The 22571-nt window shown below is 43.7% G+C and overlaps 1 protein-coding gene and 1 non-coding gene across 2 annotated transcripts; both read left to right on the top strand.

The window, feature by feature from the left end:
- The first annotated feature begins 1347 nt into the window (after nucleotides 1-1347).
- On the top strand, nucleotides 1348-19410 carry LOC122672405 (endo-1,4-beta-xylanase 5-like). The gene is made up of 7 exons (XM_043869885.1): nucleotides 1348-1408; nucleotides 2181-2402; nucleotides 3008-3171; nucleotides 3297-3395; nucleotides 4151-4169; nucleotides 17692-18380; nucleotides 19057-19410. Exons 1-7 carry the CDS (start codon nucleotides 1348-1350, stop codon nucleotides 19408-19410), a joined length of 1608 nt encoding a protein of 535 aa, XP_043725820.1.
- A 3074-nt stretch (nucleotides 19411-22484) lies between these two features.
- On the top strand, nucleotides 22485-22571 carry LOC122638434. The gene has a single exon (XR_006329432.1). It is a non-coding gene; the product is annotated as a small nucleolar RNA snoR14 (small nucleolar RNA).

Genomic DNA, 22571 nt, shown 5'->3' with positions numbered 1-22571 from the left:
TAGTAGACATGTGAAATGACATAATTTAACCTCATTAAAAAGAAAAAAAAGATTATAAAATTTTTCCCACCAACTTTGGTTACAATAAGATTTACTAATAAGTATTATACATAACTCTATTCTGAAACTTCCATTTTTTACTTTCTTTAATATATGGTAAGAATTTCAACAAAATAAATAGAGGATTTATATTACGTCCTTTATAAATACAACTTGTCTAATTCCATCAATTTTTAGTAAATAATGATTAAATTAAATCTCTAATGATTTATTACATATAGGGCTGCAATAGGGTCGCATTGGATCGGGCCTTTTAAAACCCGTCCAACTGTAAGTCCCTTTTGCTAGGCCCAAGCCTAGCCCGACCCAGATTTAGGGCTAGAAAAATCCAACCCTAACCCACTCTCAGGGTTGGTCGAAGAAGAAGAAGAAGAAGAAAGAAAATAAAGAAGAAGACAGGGTCAAGCTCAACCCGAGGCCTCAACCCTAGCCTGACCCGACTCTGACTTAGGGCCATAAATTCCCAATCTTGATCCGCCCTCAGGACCAAGATATCTCAATCCAAGCCTTTTTCAAGCACAGGGCGGGCTCGGGCCGTCAGGACCAAACATGCACCCCTAATTACAAATATTGACCTATGATCCCAAATTTATTACCAAAGATATACTTTGGATTTTCATTTTTCCATTTACTATGTAGGTCATAAACGTAAGCCGAAGAAGAGGTCGTGCACTATCTCATAGCCAAGGAAAAAGAAGGGGGGGGGGGGGGGACATAAGTAAGAAGAAGTTGGAAGCCATGAAGCCAGTCTCTTGACTCACTTGACTCAACAAAATAAATAGAGTTTTACGCCATTGCCAGGATCATGTGATTTTCTCTTCTTTACAACACATGCAAGTGTCTAAGTAATGACTTACCAAAACTTATGAATCTCATTGACCTCACTAATGCTCTCTTTTTTGGTCGAGCACTAATGCTGTTTCAGCTCAAATTCTCACTAAATGAAGGATTACAAAGAATATTACATAACCCAAATTAGCGAAATTTCTTTCCTTTCTACCCACTTGTGTTAATGGACTCATAAGATCCTATGTAACCAACACAACTATGAAGCAATCCAATTTTTTTTTTTTTTTTGGGTAAGAAATCAATCCAAATATTGCAATTAATACGAAATTATGACTTACAAAATCTGCTGTGTTGTTCTCAATATAAACAATAGCCATTCTACTATATATCCTCCCTTTGTCCTCTCCTTTCTGCCATTGCCTGTGATTCAATTTTCTTCTCTCCCTTCCACTCCTCCCTCTTCAACATTCTCTTAACAGTTCTACGTGGCATTATCTAATGGCGATTGGTGTTTTTGGAGAGAACTTTCTGCTTCTCCTCTTCTGTATTCTTTTTACAGGTTTGTTATTCCCCATCTTCAGTAGACTGTTTGAATGAACAAGGTAGAATCCCCCCTTTATTTTCTCTCTCTCTCTCTCTCTCTTTATATATATATATATATATATATATTGGCTATGGATACAAAACTGTTATTGGTGAAGCCCGATTTCGGTCCAGAAAGTGCAGTTGGGATCTTTGGAGGGCCGTTTAGGCCACGAAACGATCTCAGAGTGCCAAAAAATGGCGTACATCATTGCCAGAGGCGGTGTGCTGTGTTGAGCTCATCAAGATCTTTGAAACTGTATATTTTGGGATATATGTTCTTATCTCTGGGAGGGCTGTATGATAGGTTTTTTAACATTTCCAAGAGATAGTGAAATTTGTTCTATTGCTCGGCCGTAGATGTAGCTTTCCATCTTGGGGGTGAACCACGTAAATCTCTGGTGTTGTGTGTCTTTTTTGTTTTTCGTTTTCTTTTGCAAATTGCCATTCTGGGCGTTGTTTTCTTATAAAAAAAAAAAAGAGATTTAGGGTAGTCCCACCTTTGGCATTGCTAGGGTTGCAACAGGGTCAGGTTGGGCTATTGTAAGCTATTGTAAGCTAAGCTAAAAAATTAGTGTTTGGTTATTGGTTGCAGGGATTGCAGTTGAGGCTTTATCCTATGATTATTCAGCAACCATCGAGGCAAGCTTTACATACATATTGGTGTTATATATATATACAAATTGAAGGATAAAACCAATTAATTAACCTAATTTTGGTCTAACTAAGTTAATTTGATTTTTGGGCAGTGCTTGGCAGAACCTTCAAACCCCAATATGGAGGAGGGATCATAAAAAACCCAGAGTTGAACCATGGTTTGAGTGGCTGGTCCATATTTGGGAATGCAAAAATAGAGCATCGCTCATCAGAGAAAGGCAACAGCTTCATTGTTGCTCATAGTAGAAACAAGCCCTATGATAGCTTCTCCCAAAAGCTTTACCTGCTTAAGGATAAGCTGTACACCTTTTCTGGTAATTCGTCTTTCACTAAGTTTATTAAATTAAAGGAAAAATATTCTCTGTATGTGTGTGTGTGTGTATGGGTGTTTGGGGTTGGGGGGGGGGGGGAGACATGGGAGGCCACGCCCAGACACAGTGGATGGCAAAATGTTGGGCCCTGCCCCTATGAAAGGCAGAAATCCCGCCCCCACAAATGTCATAGCCCGCGCTCTCGTTGGTGCGCATCCCCCTGCTCTCCCCCTAAATTAAATTATGAAAAATGTTCTCTGTCGGGGGAGGCCACGCACATACACAGTGGGTGGCAAAAAGGCAGAAATTCTGCCCCCAGAGATGCCACAGCATGCGATCTCGTTGGCTGTGCATGGCCCCTGTGCTCCTCCACAGAGAATGCTCCCCCTAAATTAAATTAGGGAAAATGTTCTATGGGGGTGTGGACTACACCTTGACACAGTGGGGGACCAAAATGACCGCCCTGCCCCCGAGATGCCAACGCGCACTCTCATTGGCTGCTGCACGCATGGCCCTTGCGCTCCCCATTAAATTAATATCCATTTGTAGAATTGCTTTTAACTAAAGCTTAATTCTGAAGTTAACTAAATATTTGATCTCTTACGCAGCATGGGTACAGGTGGTTAAAGGAAATGAGGCAGTAACTGCTGTTTTTAGCACAAATGGAGGTATGATACCTGCAGGTGCAATTCATGCTGAGTCAGGTTGCTGGTCCATGCTTAAAGGTGGCCTCACTTTGAACTCATCTGGACTTGCTGAACTCTATTTTGAGGAACCAACTGTTGCATTTTATTAGTTTTTTTTTTTTTTTTTTTTAATGTGTGTGTTCCCAGTTGAATTCTATGTTCAATTATTGTCACTGTGATGTACGTAAAATGATGGATGATGATGCTTCAGAGCAAGAATACAACAGTGGAGATCTGGGTTGATAGTGTCTCATTACAACCATTCACCAAGAAACAAGGGAGGTCACACCAAGATCGAAGCATTGAGAAGGTAACCAAAAAAAAAAACAAAAAAAAAAAAAATCCTTGATGATCAATTTGTATCTATTTTGTAATGTTGTCTCATTACAACCATTCACAAATTTGTGTTTTGTTTGTTTTTCTAGTCATTTCTTTGAGCTTTGTATTTAGGCCCTGTAGTGTGCTTGCTAGCTCCAGTTTGTCTCTGATCTTTAAGCTATTCTCTCTTTTTCCCTTTGGGTTTTAATAAAATTTTGGCTTGTTTTCTATGGGGGATGAGTATGGCCCGTGCACCTAGGGACCAAGGAGACTGCACACATTGGCATCATGGGGTGGGATTTTCGCCTTTCATGAGGCATGAGGCTGGCAGTCATTTTACCCCCTTTGTGTTTGGGCTTGGGCAGTACACTTCCCCACAAAGAACTTTCTTCCTAAAATTTTTATCCACCAAAAAAAATTTGTTTTTTCATTCATATATAATTTTCGTGAGAAAGTTCTCTGTGGGGGAGTGTACACGCGTTGCTCGGTTGCTCCCAAACATGAGGGGAGGGGGAATAACCACTCTACCCCCCCCCCCAATGAAAGGCGGTAATGACTAAAGACTGCCCGTTGATGCCACCACGTGTGCTCCCATTGGCCCACGTGCATAGGGGCCATGCTCCCCCACACTGAACTCCTGCCCATAATTTTCTTTTGCTTTTAAAACAAAATTCTTGGGATATATTTTCCATTGACACAAACACAGACTATGTAGGATTGATGAATGTGAAAAATTCCATGCTGCAGGTACGTAAGAGAAAGGTGTGATTCCAAGTAGTAAATGCTGATGGAAAAACCTTTGCAGGTGCAAAAATGTCACGCCCCTATTCCAGACAAGGAATATAATATCATATAAAGGGTGACTAGGACGACGCGTGTCATCCTACTAAACCGCCCGGATCACTGACACAGTGTCCCAACGCACAGTCATATCCAATATTAACACAATATAACATTAGAATGCAGAAAAGAGGAATATTACATTCCAAGGATCAGTAGTATTGCGGAAGCGTATAAATCGAATAGTTACAAGATGTTCAAAACTAGATGATAAATACAGTAATTAGTTACATTTCCAATGACCATCTAATAACTATCAAAAATGGTATTACAGTAAGTATTTCACCATAGGCCTTAGCCTCAAAAGTAATCAAAAAGGGATCGAGTCCCGAATATCCTCACGGCCCGTAGGCACAATCATCGCAAGGACACCCGTCGCCATGTTCCTCAAACACGGCCTCCGGTTCCTCCTCACCGATCTCATCGTATCCCGAGGGCTGAACTCCAAGTCCCGCGAGATATCCGTCACCTGCACCATAATCTAAAAAGTGTGCGCACGAGGGGGTTAGCTCCACTGAGCCAGTGAGGGGATGGGAATGCACAAACACGCAATTCACATAGTCCAATGATGCATGCACATGTTAAGTCCATTTTTCCACCTAACAAACAACTAAGTCAATGGCATATGCTACTGTGACAACTCGGGAGACACTGTGGGTCACTTAACTTATCGCCACAATGAAACCTCAATTGTCACGTGGGACCTACGCCGATCGAAGCCTCCAAGACCACTCAGTGGCAGACCCCTGATAACCAATACTACCATGACTGGCCTCTCCCACCTCCACGAATCCGGTGTCGATTACCCAACACCTAAACCCCTGTTGGTAAGGGTCGTAGCATAAGGGTGTGAAATCCTAGCCACAAATATATTACATGCAAGTCCTATCGTCCCGAGAGGTAATCCGGGCGCATCAACTTTTCATCTGGTTTAGTGCCCGGTTACCAGCACGGCACGGCGCATACAGTTCAACATGACATTCAACATAATTTCTTCATAAATGTATATAGTGTTCGGGGTTCCGGCACCGGTACCCACCGGCACCGAGACCCATCAAGGTACAACATTACCAATCAACATTATAACAAATAGATATAAAATTATGCAATATGCGCAAACATGCTTATTAATTATAATGATTACATAATATATAATGCAATAATAATAACAAGCCCAAACGACCAAACCCACTCACAACGTATACGCCAAGCACCAAGATTATCAGTTGTCGCCTCGATCAAGCAAAAGCCACAAAAGTGAATATTTTAACCTATACAAAGAGTGAAATAAGGTTAAACGAGCGAAGGGAACGGATCCCCAAAAGGTCTCCCATAAACACTTAAGTATAAGGTTTCAGGAACGAAGTGGTTGCAGGAGTGGTTTCATGCCAAAATTCTGCAACCACATGTAAATCCTAGGAAACCGGGGGTTCGGGACAGTTTTAGTCAAGGTCGGATGCAGATGTGGTTTCAGAAAACTGAAACCGAGTGTAAGTCCGACCTTCACAGGGACTCAGGACAATTTTGGTCAAGGTCGGATGCAGATGTGGTTTCAGAAAACTGAAACCGAGTGTAAATCCGACCTTCACAGAATCCATCTCGGGAAGGTAATTTCAGGGTGGTTTCTTGCAGGTTTGAACCCACATGTAAACCCTCACACCTTCAGGTCCAAAATCCGAAGGATTCCCCTCCAAGGACCCCATTTCAAGTGGTTTTAAAGCACAAGGACTTCAACAAAACTCCATCCTAAGTTCATTAGGGTCCAACCTTAAATCTCTCAAATGGCAATGAGAACCCTCACATTAGAGCTCATAATGGAGTGAAATAACTCCACCATAGCTTGGCTTTAATGCTCCATCGACTCCCTAGGTTCCAAGAGAGATCTAGGTCAATCTCTCCCATTACCCAACCCCTTTTAAAATCCAAAATAGAAGAAGGAAGAAGCTTACCTACCCCCAAGATGAGAGCTCCACGATTTATGGCCCAAGAGATGGGGTCTCCACCTTCCTCCAAGCCTCTCTCTCCTTCCTCTTTCTCTTCCTCTCCTCTTTCTCTCCTCTTTCTCTCCTCCACGATTTAGGGTAGAAGAGAATGATGAAGGAGAAGTGATGTTCTCTCTCTCCCTCATGGACTCGTTTATAATAAATGGGTATTTGGGTACCTCTAGTCAAATGGGTCATGAGGCTTAATGGGTCAACCCATTAGCCCTATGTGGGTAAGTGGATGGAATAACCCATCATTGGGTCAATAGGTTAAATGGGCCTGCCCACAACCTTAATTAGGGAAAAGTCCATTCTTAGATGGGTTCAAAAGAGATGGGTATAAGTCCCCAATGTACTTCCTAAAGGTACGCGGGACCCAAACTTAAATTATTCCCTTCTCTCATGAAATAGCTCGAGCGGTTCAAGCCCGGACCCGCACTTCGAGGTTACCAAGGGAAGAATAATTAATAAGTCTTGAGGCTAGAACTTACCTTTCCCCCTGTCATGGTTTATTACCCATGACCCCGAACAGCTTCGCCACGGCAATGCTAAGCTCATCACCGAACGAAATATCCAACTGAGGTGACGGTCCAGGATGCTCTCTCCTGAACTCCTCGCTTCCCGGGCTGGTACTTGGAGGGTAATCGACGAAGTCGCCGTCAACGAACTTTCCCCACTGGCGGTTGAGGAATCTTTCCTCCACAGGCAAACCCGTGCTGTGGTCAACGATTTTGTAGCTAGGTTTGACCATCATGGAGAACAGGTCACCAGCATACATGGCAGCGGTATCTACACGTCACGAGAAGAAATGATATTTAATTATATCCCGGGGTACGGGTATAACATCCCCCCCACCTTATAAGAAATTTCGTCCTCGAAATTTGATGTACCTTGTAGATAGGCAAGAAAAGGGTATTTCGCCCGCATCTCTACCTCTGCCTCCCAAGAAGCTTCCTCTTCCGGATGGTTGCACCATTTTATCTTCACATAATGAATGGGCCGGTTGCGAAGATGAACAACCTTGCTGTCCAAAATCTTTTCAGGCAGCTCTTTATAGGACATGTCGGCCGCAAGTTCTGGTGGTTCATGCGTCAATACATGGCTTGGATCATGGACATACTTCCTCAACATGGACACGTGGAAGACGTCGTGCACACCTTCTAAAGATGGAGGGAGTGCTAACCGATATGCCACCGGTCCAATCCGTGCAAGGATCTCAAAAGTAGCTATAAATCTCGGACTCAGCTTGCCCTTCTTGCTGAAACGCATCACCCCTTTGGAGGGTGATACCTTAAGGAACACTTTATCGCCAACAGTGAACTCAAGGTCCTTCCGTCTCAAGTCTGCATAACCCTTCTGCCTGGACTGAGCCGCCTTGATCCGCTCACGAATCAAGTCCACCTTCTCGCATGTTGCCTGAATCAACTCGGGTCCAAGAATACGCCGTTCACCTACTTCGTCCCAATATAACGGTGTCCGACACTTCTTCCCATACTGAGCCTCAAACGGTGCCATGCCTATAGTAGCCTGGTAACTGTTATTGTAAGCAAACTCAATAAGTGAGAGATGCTCGTCCCAGCTGCCTTGCATATCAATGGCACAAGCTCGGAGCATATCTTCCAATGTCTGAATAGTCCTCTCCGACTGTCCGTCGGTTTGAGGGTGGAAGGCTGTACTAAAACTCAACAGTGTACCCATTGCCTTCTGAAAACCCCCCCAGAACTTAGATGTAAATCTGGGATCCCGATCGGAGATGATGCTGACAGGAACTCTGTGTAGACGAACTACATTATCAATGTACAAGCGAGCCAGCTTGTCCATCGAATAGGTAATCTTCATGGGGATGAAGTGAGCCGTCTTTGTCAATCTGTCAACGACAACCCATATGGTATCGACACCTCTAGGCGTGCGGGGCAACCCGGTGACAAAATCCATGGTAACATGCTCCCACTTCCACTCTGGAACAGGCAATGACTGTAAGAGGCCATGAGGTCGCTGTCTGTCCGCCTTCACCTGCTGACAAGTAAGACATTTTGCCACATACTCAGCCACATCCCTCTTCATTCCACTCCACCAGTAATATTCCTTCAGATCTCTATACATCTTCGTACTACCTGGATGAATAGAATAGGGAGAGTCATGGGCCTCAGCTAACACTTCCTTCCTCAACTGAGGGTTACTAGGAACACATAGCCGTTGTCTGAACATGAGAACACCACTCTCTGTTAAAGTAAAATCCAGTTCCCGCTGCGTGTCCCCCTTGATAGCCTCAATAACCTTTTGAATCTCCTCATCAGAAGCCTGGGCTGATTGAATTCGCCCTACCAGTGTGGATTGTACTGATAAAGCTGATAGAGATAAGGTAACACCATCAACCAGTAATTCCAGGTCCATCCTTCTAGCTTCCTCAATGAGTTTCTCACTGACTGCTAGTGATGCCAGTGACAAGGATCGAGATTTTCGCTCAGTGCATCCGCTACTACATTTGCCTTGCCTGGTGGTAATGGATAGTACAATCATAATCTTTCAACAACTCCAACCACCGTCGCTGCCTCATATTGAGCTCCTTCTGTAAAGAAGTATTTGAGGCTCTTGTGATCACGTATATTTCGCTCTTCTCACCATATAAATAATGTCTCCGGATCTTCGAGCGAAAACCACAATGCAAGCTCCAAATCATGGGTCGGGTAGTTCTTCTCATAGTCCTTCAATTGCCGAGAAGCATAGGCCACTACCTTCCCATCTTGCATTAGAACACAACCCAAGCCCATTTTAGATGCATCATCAGACTACCATCCCTCCAGTACCATTAGGAATGGTAAGTCTGGAGCGGAAACCAGCCTCTGCTTGAGCTCTTGGAAGCTCTTTTCACATCTATCAGACCACTCGAACTTCACTCCCTTTCGGGTCAGTCGTGTCATAGGAGCGGAGAGCCTTGAGAAGTTCTCAATAAATCTCCCGTAATAGCCACTAGTCCCAGGAAACTACGAATGTCCGCCACATTCTTGGGTATCGCCCATCAACTACATCGACTTCACCTTGCCAGGGTCAACCTCTATACCCTTACCGAAACAAGGTGTCCTGAAATGCCACATGTTGTAGCCAAAACTCACACTTACGAATTTGGCGTACAACCGCTTCTCCTTAGGCGTTGCAATACTAGGCGGAGATGGTCTGCATGCTCCTCCTCGCTCTTGGAATAGACCAAGATGCCATCAATGAAGACAATGACATACTTGTCTAGAACATCGTGGAACACCCGGTTCATCAACTCCATAAAAGCGGCCGGGGCATTGGTCAGCCCGAAGGACATGACCAAGAACTCATAATGACCATAGCGAGATCTGAATGCTGTCTTGCTGATATCACTATTTCTGATCTTCAACTGATGGTACCCTGACCGGAGATCAATTTTCGAGAACACCTTCGCACCCTGTAGTTGATCGAATAGGTCATCGATCCTAGGCAAAGGATACCGGTTCTTGATTGTCAATTTGTTGAGCTCACGGTAGTCAATGCACAGACGCATACTACCGTCCTTCTTTTTCACAAACAACACAGGTGCTCCCCAAGGAGATACACTGGGTCTAATGAAACCCTTCTTCAACAGGTCATTCAACTGCTCTTGTAGCTCCTTTAGCTCAGTTGGGGCCATCCTGTAAGGTGCCTTGGATACTGGGGCTGCACCAGGAATCAGATCTATCATGAACTCTGTCTCGCGATCTGGTGGCAACCGCGTTAGATCCTCAGGAAAGACATCTGGAAAGTCTTTCACCACGCACAACTCTTCCAAAGGCCTGCCTTTGGCTTCAGTGTCTATCACAGATGCTAGATAACACTGACATCCCTCTGCCAACAACTTCTGTACTTGGAGGGCAGAGATGATAACTTTCTTGGGTCTCTCCCGCCTAGTACCCATAAACACAAACTCTTCACCTTCACGGTTTGAATAGAACCTTCCTCTCAACGAGCAGTTAGACGGCTTTGTGAGTTGATAGCCAATCCATTCCCAAAATCACATCAAAGTCTTTCATATCCAGCAGTACTAAGCTTGCTTCGAGTCCGTGACCACCCACACATACCGGGCAAGGATCACAAACCGAGTTAAGTTCAACCTTGCTACCCGTTGGTGTACTGACTATCAGTTTCTGGGCCATTAGCTTTGGTTCAATGGACATCTTCTTAGCAAAACTAGGGGACACAAAAGAGTGTGATGCCCCCGAATCAAATAAAGCATAAGCAGGTTGAGAGCAAACAAGAACGACACCTGACAAGCAACAGACAACCAATCATAGAAACAAAAGCTATAGTATGCACATCTTAAGAGTAGAGTGCATTACCTGTAATAACACTGGGATCGGCCTGGGCCTCTTCATTTGTCACAGAATACACCCGACCTTGAGATCTATGGGCCGGAGCAGGAAGAAGAGAACGCACAACTGCCTTGGCTTGGGGTGCCTTTTGTGTAGCTGCACCTGGAGGACCTATCATCCGAGGATGAGGACAGTCTCGAACCATATGCCCGGACTCCTTGCAATTATAACATATAAGAGTCTGGGAACCATAGTGAGGAGTTGATGTAGGCCTGGGCGCTTGCACCGCATCTGACCTCCGGGACTGGATCGGAAAAGTAGTAGTGTAGGATCCTCTCTTTTGGAATTTTGTGGATCCCCTAGGTTCGTGAGAGGTCATGGGTCTTTACCACTGAATGGCCCTGTAATTCTCTCTCTCTGGTCCTCAATCACCTTAGCGGCCTGGACCGTCTCAAGATAAGTAGGGTACTTGTGTAGCACCACGTATACTAATGCTAGGTCTAAGCCCCTTTTCAAACTTCCTAGCCTTCACATTCTCGGCCTTCATGTGTACCGGGGTGAAGTAAAACAGCTCCTCAAAAGCTTGCTGGTACTCAAGGACCGATTTGGATCCTTGAAAGAAGCTCATAAACTCAGACTCCTTCCTATCACGGAAGTTTTGAGGGAAGAAATTTTTGAAGAAGACTTCCTTGAATTGAGCCCAAGTTGCCTCTGGGTGAGTTGTCCAAAAATGGTCTTTAGAGGAGAGCCACCACGCATCAGAATCACCCCGGAGCTGGTAGGTAGCACACCGGATCTTGTCCGTGTCATTGCACTGTATCACTTCAAAGATCCTCTCAAGATCCCTTATAAATGTTGCCGGGAAAAAGGAATCATGGGCCATCTTGTAGAAGGTTGGAGGACGATGTTTCTGAAATCTTTCCGACACCTAGCAAAGATCTACCCAAGCCGGAGCCACCGCTTGGACTGGAGGAGTCACCGAAGTGGGAGGTAGAGTAGGTGCTGGCACCTCTTGTGTCAAAGGAATTCCGACAGTATCTTGAGCCAGAGGAACACTAGGTACAGCAGAACCCACAGGGGCAGGTGGGGGAGGATTGACTTGCACAGGAGGAGGCACTGGCTGCCTTTCCCTAACAAAGGCTTGGAACATAGCAGTCATGTTTTGCATAAATTGGCGTTGCTCTTGTTGCGCCTCCCTATGCTCTCGTTCCATGGATTGCAACCTATTGCTCAACAACGCGGCGACATCCGCATTATTACTAATTGGCGATGCTACCGGTAGAACAGTATTCGAAGCCTCACCGGCCTCTTCCCTAGCAGGAGAACGGTTGGCATTTGACCGTGTATTAACCATGGTTCACACCTGGTTACAGTCAACACCCACAGTTTTAGGCACAATAGCAATATTAAGCAAACCAATCAAGAATCGATTTGCAAAGGTAAACACAGGTTAAACGAGGGGTAAGGGTAGCAATAATGAGGGTAATAAGCATTAGAAACAAGTTGGTTAAGCAAAACAGGGCCAAAAAACCCTTTCTGGCCGGGTCGGATTTACATGCGGTTTCACTAGGCTGCATCCGAGTGTAAATCCGACATTCACAGGACCAAGGTCTGGTCTCGGGAAACCGCGGATTCACAGTCGGTTTCAAAATTGTGCATCCGAGTGTAAAACCGCATGGTCCAAAACAGAATTTCTAACTCGAAACTCCACTTCCAAAACCCAAATTCCTATTTCTAAACACCCCCTACGCTCTGGAGAACCCAAAACCGCACTCGTTCCTTGCTCCCTTACCCTTCTAGGTGGATTTTTGGCACTCAATCCCATTCATCAACAGATCCGATCGAGTTCAGGTATGACCTCTTCCCTCTCTATCGATCTATCTCTTTCTCCCTTCGACTTCTCTTATGGAGAAACCCCAAAATCCATTTCGGGTTTACAAGGTTTGGGTTTTTTTTTGTTTTCTCCTAGCTATATAGATGGATTTTTGTCCATCCTACCTTCGTTTCCCATCATATGCAACCTAGTTGAGGTATTTCCCCCAATTTTGCACCTTCACCATGGGTTTGGGTTGGATTTTGGAGAAATCCCAAAACCCTAACCGAAATTCTATTTCCTTTTTGCCCAAATCAGGTTCAGTTTTGCTAGGTAGGCTTGGTGTATATAATTTGGGGTTGTCTCAAGCCATTACTTATTTACTTCTTGCAAATTGGAACTTCAAGAATCACATCTGAAATTTTCTTTTAGAGATTCAAGCATGATTTACTACAAATTAGCTCCATATATTGCTTGAACTAGGTATTTAGTATAAACTTCATGTTTTAGGTATACTATGGCCATGTATGTATATTGTTTACTATGCCATTCAACTTCCAAACACAAATCTGAAAATTTCCTCTTTGGATCTCTTAGTATATTTCTTATCAAATCAGTCCAACTTTGTTTGAACTAATTGCTTGCATAATATAATGCTCTCCAAGCATAATGTGGCCATGTACATTTATTCTCTATGATTGCATCTATATAGTGGCCATACATTCCCCTTTTTCCTAACTCCTTAGACCATTCACAACCAAATTTTCTAGAAAATTTCCTGCTGTAATTTGGTTAATCTGTTGTAGGAATCGAGGTCTAGGTCCTAATTCCTTATCTCCTTTCATTGTATATTTGCTTAGACCTTAATATCCAAGCATGGACTTAATATGTTTCTGTATTCTTGGCCTTCCTTGGTTGCAGGTTAGGGAAGTAAATGGCTCCTAGAACAAGGCGTGCACGGGCCGAACAAGCTGCCCCAGCTGCTTTGGATGCACTATGGTTCCAAGACCTAGAGAAACAGGAGATGTACCAAGACCACTTTCGCTTTAAGAGTATCTTGGAGGGGAGAGATGTGGTACTGGAAGACCTCAAGGCCTACAAAGTAGGGCCGAGATTTGAAGCACTGGGGTGGTCCAACCTCCTCAACCTTCCAGAGCCATTCTATCCCAAGCTCATTCGTCACTTCTACGCCAACCTGCACACCGAGAACCTAGGCACGCGAGATTACCGGATCCTCTCTTATGTCAAGGGAGTCACCATATCCTTCACGGGGCACGGTTGGCGGGCATCCTCAATGTAGCTATCCTGGGAGAGAAGACCTCATCTGCGCACCATGGAAGAATCCCTACTCCTTTCTCGGAGAGAGGCATACAGGGAATTATACAGGAGCTTACACATGGGGCATTCGAGAAGAAAGTGCCTGAGACTTCTTTTGCTAATTCTCCCAGGATATTGAGCCGGATTGTGCAGCACAACATTTTGCCTATAGCAGGTCACCGCACCATGCCTTCCATCTTCGTAGGCTATGTGGCCTATCACCTCTACAAAGGCATTCCCATCTGCCTGCCCTACATTATCATGCGGACCATGGATCATGCGGGGCGAAATCCCAGGAGGAACTTAGATTTACCCTATGGGAGGTTGCTCACCACTATTTTCCAGCATTTTGGAGTTGACTTGAGTGAGGAGGATCAAGACTTAACCGAAGATCCACCTCTAGATCGTAATGCAGTGGCGAGGATGCGAATTGCGATGGATGCATATAGTGATGGGGAGCCATTGGTCCCAGCAGAGGGTCACGGGCCTGAGCCTCAGGTACAGGAGCCTCCTCCTCCTCAGCAGGCTGTGCATGCGGCCTCTTCATCCAGCACTGCTCCTAGTGGGTCTGACATCGACAGGATTCTTGTAGCTCTGGGCCAGATGAGCACCAGCATGGCTCAGGGGTTTGAAGGAGTGAACACTAGGCTCGATGCATCAGACAGACGCATGGAGAGCCTCGAGCAGCAGATGGAGGACTTGCACTCCTACCTCCATGATGAGGGCACAGAGGATGAGCCCAGTAGTGATGATGAGATGGAGCAGTAGACCTCCTGGCCATTCCCACCATGCTCTCTATGGACTCCTAGCTATTTATCTTACCATGTAGTAAATTTTATTTTTTTTTTTCTTTTTTTTTCTCGGTTGTAAGAATTTGAAGTCTACAGTTCAGCTGAATTTTGTTGTAAACACTCATTTGGCTTATGGAAAATGTATTCACAGCTGGAATTAAGGAATATATATATAAATATATACACATGTCTTTCCTTCCACTGTTGTCTATTATTTGCTATTGTCTTCGGCTTTCTCCCTAACATTCGCACACATTCCAATTATGCATTGTTAGAAGCTTTTACTTTAGCAACCTATTGTGTAGAGTAAATCACAATTCCGCTAGATATGGTGGTGCAGCATCTCGCTCGATACCACGCTCACGCCCTATTCCGCATAAGGAATATAATATCATATAAAGGGTGACTAGGACGACGCGTGTCATCCTACTAAACCGCCCGGATCACTGACACAGTGTCCCAACGCACAGTCATATCCAATATTAACACAATATAACATTAGAATGCAGAAAAGAGGAATATTACATTCCAAGGATCAGTAGTATTGCGAAGCGTATAAATCGAATAGTTACAAGATGTTCAAAACTAGATGATAAATACAGTAATTAGTTACATTTCCAATGACCATCTAATAACTATCAAAAATGGTATTACAGTAAGTATTTCACCATAGGCCTTAGCCTCAAAAGTAATCAAAAAGGGATCGAGTCCCGAATATCCTCACGGCCCGTAGGCACAATCATCGCAAGGACACCCGTCGCCATGTTCCTCAAACACGGCCTCCGGTTCCTCCTCACCGATCTCATCGTATCCCGAGGGCTGAACTCCAAGTCCCGCGAGATATCCGTCACCTGCACCATAATCTAAAAAGTGTGCGCACGAGGGGGTTAGCTCCACTGAGCCAGTGAGGGGATGGGAATGCACAAACACGCAATTCACATAGTCCAATGATGCATGCACATGTTAAGTCCATTTTTCCACCTAACAAACAACTAAGTCAATGGCATATGCTATCGTGACAACTCGGGAGACACTGTGGGTCACTTAACTTATCGCCACAATGAAACCTCAATTGTCACGTGGGACCTACGCCGATCGAAGCCTCCAAGACCACTCAGTGGCAGACCCCTGATAACCAATACTACCATGACTGGCCTCTCCCACCTCCACAGAATCCGGTGTACTGATTACCCAACACCTAAACCCCTGTTGGTAAGGGTCGTAGCATAAGGGTGTGAAATCCTAGCCACAAATATATTACATGCAAGTCCTATCGTCCCGAGAGGTAATCCGGGCGCATCAACTTTTCATCTGGTTTAGTGCCCGGTTACCAGCACGGCACGGCGCATACAGTTCAACATGACATTCAACATAATTTCTTCATAAATGTATATAGTGTTCGGGGTTCCGGCACCGGTACCCACCGGCACCGAGACCCATCAAGGTACAACATTACCAATCAACATTATAACAAATAGATATAAAATTATGCAATATGCGCAAACATGCTTATTAATTATAATGATTACATAATATATAATGCAATAATAATAACAAGCCCAAACGACCAAACCCACTCACAACGTATACGCCAAGCACCAAGATTATCAGTTGTCGCCTCGATCAAGCAAAAGCCACAAAAGTGAATATTTTAACCTATACAAAGAGTGAAATAAGGTTAAACGAGCGAAGGGAACGGATCCCCAAAAGGTCTCCCATAAACACTTAAGTATAAGGTTTCAGGAACGAAGTGGTTGCAGGAGTGGTTTCATGCCAAAATTCTGCAACCACATGTAAATCCTAGGAAACCGGGGTTCGGGACGCTTTTAGTCAAGGTCGGATGCGGATGTGGTTTGTAAAATCGAAACCGAGTGTAAGTCCGACCTTCACGGGGACTCAGGACAATTTTGGTCAAGGTCGGATGCGGATGTGGTTTCGAAAATCGAAACCGAGTGTAAATCCGACCTTCACAGAATCCATCTCGGGAAGATAATTTCAGGGTGGTTTCTTGCAGGTCTGAACCCACATGTAAACCCTCACACCTTCAGGTCCAAAATCCGAAGGATTCCCCTCCAAGGACCCCATTTCAAGTGGTTTTAAAGCACAAGGACTTCAAGAAAACTCCATCCTAAGCTCATTAGGGTCCAACCTTAAATCTCTCAAATGGCAATGAGAACCCTCACATTAGAGCTCATAATGGAGTGAAATAACTCTACCATAGCTTGGCTTTAATGCTCCATCGACTCCCTAGGTTCCAAGAGAGATCTAGGTCAATCTCTCCCATTACCCAACCCCTTTTAAAATCCAAAATAGAAGAAGGAAGAAGCTTACCTACCCCCAAGATGAGAGCTCCACGATTTATGGCCCAAGAGATGGGGTCTCCACCTTCCTCCAAGCCTCTCTCTCCTTCCTCTTTCTCTTCCTCTCCTCTTTCTCTCCTCTTTCTCTCCTCCACGATTTAGGGTAGAAGAGAATGATGAAGGAGAAGTGATGTTCTCTCTCTCCCTCATGGACTCATTTATAATAAATGGGTATTTGGGTACCTCTAGTCAAATGGGTCATGAGGCTTAATGGGTCAACCCATTAGCCCTATGTGGGTAAGTGGATGGAATAACCCATCATTGGGTCAATAGGTTAAATGGGCCTGCCCACAACCTTAATTAGGAAAAAGCCCATTCTTAGATGGGTTCAAAAGAGATGGGTATAAGTCCCCAATGTACTTCCTAAAGGTACGCGGGACCCAAACTTAAATTATTCCCTTCTCTCATGAAATAGCTCGAGCGGTTCAAGCCCGGACCCGCACTTCGAGGTTACCAAGGGAAGAATAATTAATAAGTCTTGAGGCTAGAACTTACCTTTCCCCCTGTCATGGTTTATTACCCATGACCTCAACAACCGCCACGGCAATGCTAAGCTCATCACCGAACGAAATATCCAACTGAGGTGACGGTCCAGGATGCTCTCTCCTGAACTCCTCGCTTCCCGGGCTGGTACTTGGAGGGTAATCGACGAAGTCGCCGTCAACGAACTTTTTCCACTGGCGGTTGAGGAATCTTTCCTCCACAGGCAAACCCGTGCTGTGGTCAATGATTTTGTAGCTAGGTTTGACCATCATGGAGAACAGGTCACCAGCATACATGGCAGCGGTATCTACACGTCACGAGAAGAAATGATATTTAATTATATCCCGGGGTACGGGTATAACAAAAAATCTCCATACAACAAATGAAAGCAAGCTTTCCCTTTGGCAGTGCCATAAGTAAGGAAACCATAGACAACCCTGCCTATAAAAGTTGGTTCATCTCCAGGTTCAGTGTCACCACCTTTGAAAATGAGATGAAATGGTACAGCACTGAGCCCTCTCCTGGTAAAGAAGACTACTCAGTTCCTGATGCCATGCTTGCCAATACCAAACAATCTGGAATTTCAGTAAGAGGTCACAATATTTTATGGGATGACCCAAAGTTTCAACCCAATGGGGTTCAATCACTTTCCCCTGATCGACTAAGGCAAGCAACAGAAAAGAAGATTAATTCCATTGTGACAAGATATAAAGGACAAGTTATTGCATGGGATGTTGTTAATGAAAACTTGCATTTCTCATTTTATGAAGATAAGCTAGGGAGTAATGCTTCCGCTTCTTTCTATCAAATGGCACATCAACTTGATGGTGGCACAACATTGTTTATGAATGAATACAATACTATAGAAGATAGTAGAGATGGAATGTCAACACCAGCCAAGTATGTTCAGAAGTTGAGGGAGATTCAATCAGCTAATACTAGGCAGATTGGAATTGGGCTTGAGTCTCATTTCCAAACACCTAACATTCCTTACATGAGATCTTCTCTTGATATTCTTGCAGCAGCAAAGCTTCCCATTTGGATCACAGAATTGGATGTTGAAAGTAATCCATCTCAGGTAAATATTTTTTGGGTTTGTTATATATGAATAATAAGTATGTTTATAGCCTCAATGGTAAGGGTGTCAATTTAGAACCGAAATCATAAATCGAAACCAAAACCGGATATTTGAAATGAACCAAAGTAAATCGGTTCGATTTTAGTTTCAAAAGATGAAATATTTTTTTGATCGTTTGGTTTCATGACTAAAACCGTTGAATTGAAACAAAATAACCTAGTTTCTATAATGTACGCAGTCTTACCCCTGCTTTGTAGAGAGGCTGTTTCTAGAGACTCAAACCCATGACCACTTGACCACTTGGTCATAATATTCTTTTTTTAGTCAATCAATGTAGACGATAAATTCTATTCCTTTTTAATGTTTGGTAAAGGGTTTTATGTTGATGAAGATGTTGGCCCAAACCCCTAAAATATGACCTAAGCCGAATATGAAACCGAATTAAAACCATATAAGATCAAATACGAAACCGAACTGAATTGGTTTGGTTTTGGTTTTGAAAATGTATTCTTGTTCATGGTTCGGTTCAATTTGATTTTTGCAATTTTTGTCTTGAATTGAACCAAAATTAAACCGAATAATCAACACGAAACCGGTTAACACCCTTACCCAAAGAGAATGATGTAGGTGAATTGACAAATTCACCTTAATTATTTTTGGTTTTTTTCTTGAACAGGCACAGTTCTTGGAAGAGATTCTAAGGGAGGCTCATGCCCATCCAGCTATCAATGGAATTGTAATATGGGCAGGTTGGCATCCTGAGGGTTGCAACAAGATGTGCTTGACAGATAACAATTTCAAGAACCATCCTACAGGTGATGTAGTGGACAAGTTGATCAATGAATGGACACAAAGAAACCTTGTTGGTTCAACAGACAACAATGGAACCTTTGAGATTTCACTCTTTCATGGAGACTATGATGCAACACTCACTCACCCATCTGTGAATTCCAACTCAACTCAAAGCTTCAAGGTGACAATAGGAACCTCTGAGGAGAAACTGCTCCAGGTTCATGTTCATGATGTATGAGAATGTGTTACTACACCTCTACTTTTGATATGAACCATGAGACACTTGCAGCCCCAATTTTAGGCAATAAACAACTACTGTTGATTTCTTTGTTTTTATCCCAAGTAAATAGACAAGTTGGTGAACCTTAGGGAAAGGGTTAAGTTGGCTATTGCAACTAGGCCTGGAATAGGGTCGGGTTAGGCCGGACTTTATAGAACCCTAGCCCAACCCTGAGTCTCCTTAGCTGGGCTCAGGGCCTAAAAAATCCAGCCCTGACCCGCCCTCAGGGACGGGGCCGAGCTGACCTTGATTGGCCTTAATCATGGGGAGGGGGAAGGAAATGCATGGGCTGGAATGGGCCGGGGAGAAAATTATCAATTTTACGTAAAATAACACTATAATAAAATGTATTATATCACTTATTATTTTTATATATAATATACTATATAACAAAATGTGGGTGACATTTAAAGTTTATAATATATATATTATATCAATATATATTTTATAGTATAACTTAAAATAGGGTCAGGCTGGACCAAGCCTTGCTTAGCTCGAGGCCTCAACCCTGGCCCGACCCGACCTTGACTCATCTGCGCTCAAGGCCGAATATCTCAATCGAGACCCTGTTCAGGCTTAGGGAGGACCAGGGAGGGTTCGGGCCGACAGGGCCAAACTTGCACCCCTAATTGCAACCATTAGGTTGTGGATTCAAAACATGAAAATAGTATCTCCCTGATGCAGCTTCATGCATTGGGACGCTCTTCTCGACCTATATGCAACAACAATAACAATCTCATCCTTATCCCCACTTAATGGGGTCGGCTGCATGGATGCAAACAAAACCAAGTAAGGATTAATTAAACAAAAATGAAGAATGATCAAGAGATGGGAAAAAAGGGATGAAGAAAAAAAAGATAAAAATAAGAGGAAAGACGCACAACCCAATAAATCAGGACGAAAAAAAAGTCCGAGAAAAAAATAAAGATCTAAAACCTTACATCTCAACTCCTCTATAGTTTTTAGTTATTCTTTTTCAACACTTGAACTGATTTTTACAATTACATTTGCATGTGTTTTGTACACATCGTTCATACACTTTGACCCATTTGAGTCAACAAAAACAAAACATTAAAAGATTAAAAATAACACGACTTTGACTGCAGCATCGCACCTTTCTCCCCGCTGTTGTGCACCCCACACCCCCTCGATCTTTATCCCTTCTAGTTCCCTGCCTTGCCTAGTCCCCATAACAAGGGGGCACAATGACCACCCTACCTCTGCCCAAATACTCGGCCCAAATGGGATCCACCCCCCTTATTAGAGGGACTAGAGAATTGGAACGGTCAGGGAACTAGAGGAGATAATTTTCCAACACCTCAATTGTTCTTGCAATCTACCATCTTGGGCACTCACATATCAATTACCATTTCAAAAAACAAAATATCAATCTAAATATTTTTCTTAGACCCACCCACTAAGACTAGATCAAGAATCCCACACCCTTGCTGCCAAAAATTAAAAAAATTCGTCAGAATGCGCCTACCTAGGGGTGTCAAAAAAACCCGGCCAGCCCGAACCCGCCCTGAGCCCGGACAAGGCTGAGCAGTGCCTATGTTTAATATAGGGTCGATTGGGTTTACTGTTTTCCTAGCCCTAGCAAGGCCAGGCCAGGCCAGGCCAGGCCTAGGTTGGGGCCTTACCCTGGTAGGGCAGCCCGACCCTATATTATTTAGTATATATTTCTGTAATATATTAATTATGGCCCTTACTGCAATGGTTAAGGTTGCTATTATATGACCAAGTGGTCACAGGTCAAGTCTTGGAATAGACTTTGCTTAATTTCAGCTCTATTTCTTATAGTCTGGGCGGGGGCTGTGATTGGGCATTGGAAAAACCCTGCAGGGTCGGATTGGGTTGAGGGTATGCTTGACCTTGGCAGGGCCGGGCTGGGCTTGGGTTTAGTTTAAGACTCCTAGGGTTGGGCTCGGGTTCAAGACAAGCCTGGCCCAGCCCGGTCTGTTGACACCCTTACGCATACCATGGAATCAGCACGCCTCCGAAAGGTATGTGAATGAGAAAAGAAAAACATATGCAGGTGTCACACTCTCTCCTTCTAAAGACATGGGATCAGGGTGTTCACCAAAAAAACAAAAGACATGGGGTTAGGATTTTTAAACATGGAATCTGGGACTGAATCGTTCTTTGGTGATTCCGATCCAAATCGGATTGGATCGGAATTGGCCCAAATTGATGCTTATCCTAGAATTGGTCTTCAGATTCAAAAACATCGAATTTCTAAGATTTAATTTTTGTGTGCGAATTGATTATGTCGGATTGGTGAAAATCGAGTTCGGTCACATCCAATGCACCCATGGTTTTTAGTGCACGATATCGGAATGGGTATCGGTAACCTAAAAAGTCGATACAATATGATATCGATACAATATCGGTCTGGAAAAAAGAGTTTTTTTGACACTTTTACCCCTTGTCTGTACCGTGCTATCAATATAGTATCTGTATCGGTGATTAACAAAACCGATGTGTATACAAACGATACAATACCGATACCTCAAATCCGATTCCCAATTCTTAAAACCCATCTCTTTTTTTTTTTTGGGTAAACTCTTAAAACCCATCTCGTGAACGAAACATTTGACCAGAAGTATGGGTTGACGTGATTCACTTTGGACGGTTTATGTATGTTATAATATACATCAAATGAACGGCTCTGATGATGCAGATTTTAATATCTTCTCATTCGTTGGTGCCAGATTTAGGGTTTAGCATTTAGGGTTTCCCATCATCTCTATAAATAGTTTAGTTCGTCTTCCACACAAAACACCCTCCCTCGATATAATTTTACGCGGTGATGAACATCATATTCTGTGTGCAAAGACGAGGCTCTTCGGAGCCGGTCCGTGACTGCAACACAACCCTCAAAGAAGTTCTGAGCGTTTCTTTCTTTCTTCTTCTTCTTCTTCTTCTTAACATTCCTTCTTTTCTAATTTGTGGCAAGGGTTAGGGTTCCTTCTTTCTATCAATCAGAGATTTGGAAATTGTGGGTATTAGGTTTAAGGAAAAGGGGGAAAGCGAGTTAATGATAAAATTCGTGCCTGTCAATCCACTGAAATTAAGATTGTGATGTCTATATATGAATCCCGACAGGTTCTGATCGT

Source organism: Telopea speciosissima, chromosome 8, assembly GCF_018873765.1.
Source record: "Telopea speciosissima isolate NSW1024214 ecotype Mountain lineage chromosome 8, Tspe_v1, whole genome shotgun sequence".
NCBI classification, from domain to species: Eukaryota; Viridiplantae; Streptophyta; class Magnoliopsida; order Proteales; family Proteaceae; genus Telopea; species Telopea speciosissima.
The sequence above is the reverse complement of the archived record's forward strand: the minus strand, read 5'-3'. Positions and strand labels throughout refer to the sequence as shown.

What these genes read in the sequence shown, in the direction of transcription:
- LOC122672405 (XM_043869885.1), top strand. Translation starts at nt 1,348, where the DNA reads ATGGCGATTGGTGTTTTTGGAGAGAACTTTCTGCTTCTCCTCTTCTGT. An exon ending in CTTCTGTATTCTTTTTACAG is followed by an intron (nt 1,409 to 2,180) that starts GTTTGTTATTCC and finishes ATTTTTGGGCAG; the next exon opens with TGCTTGGCAGAACCTTCAAA. An exon ending in TAAGCTGTACACCTTTTCTG is followed by an intron (nt 2,403 to 3,007) that starts GTAATTCGTCTT and finishes TCTCTTACGCAG; the next exon opens with CATGGGTACAGGTGGTTAAA.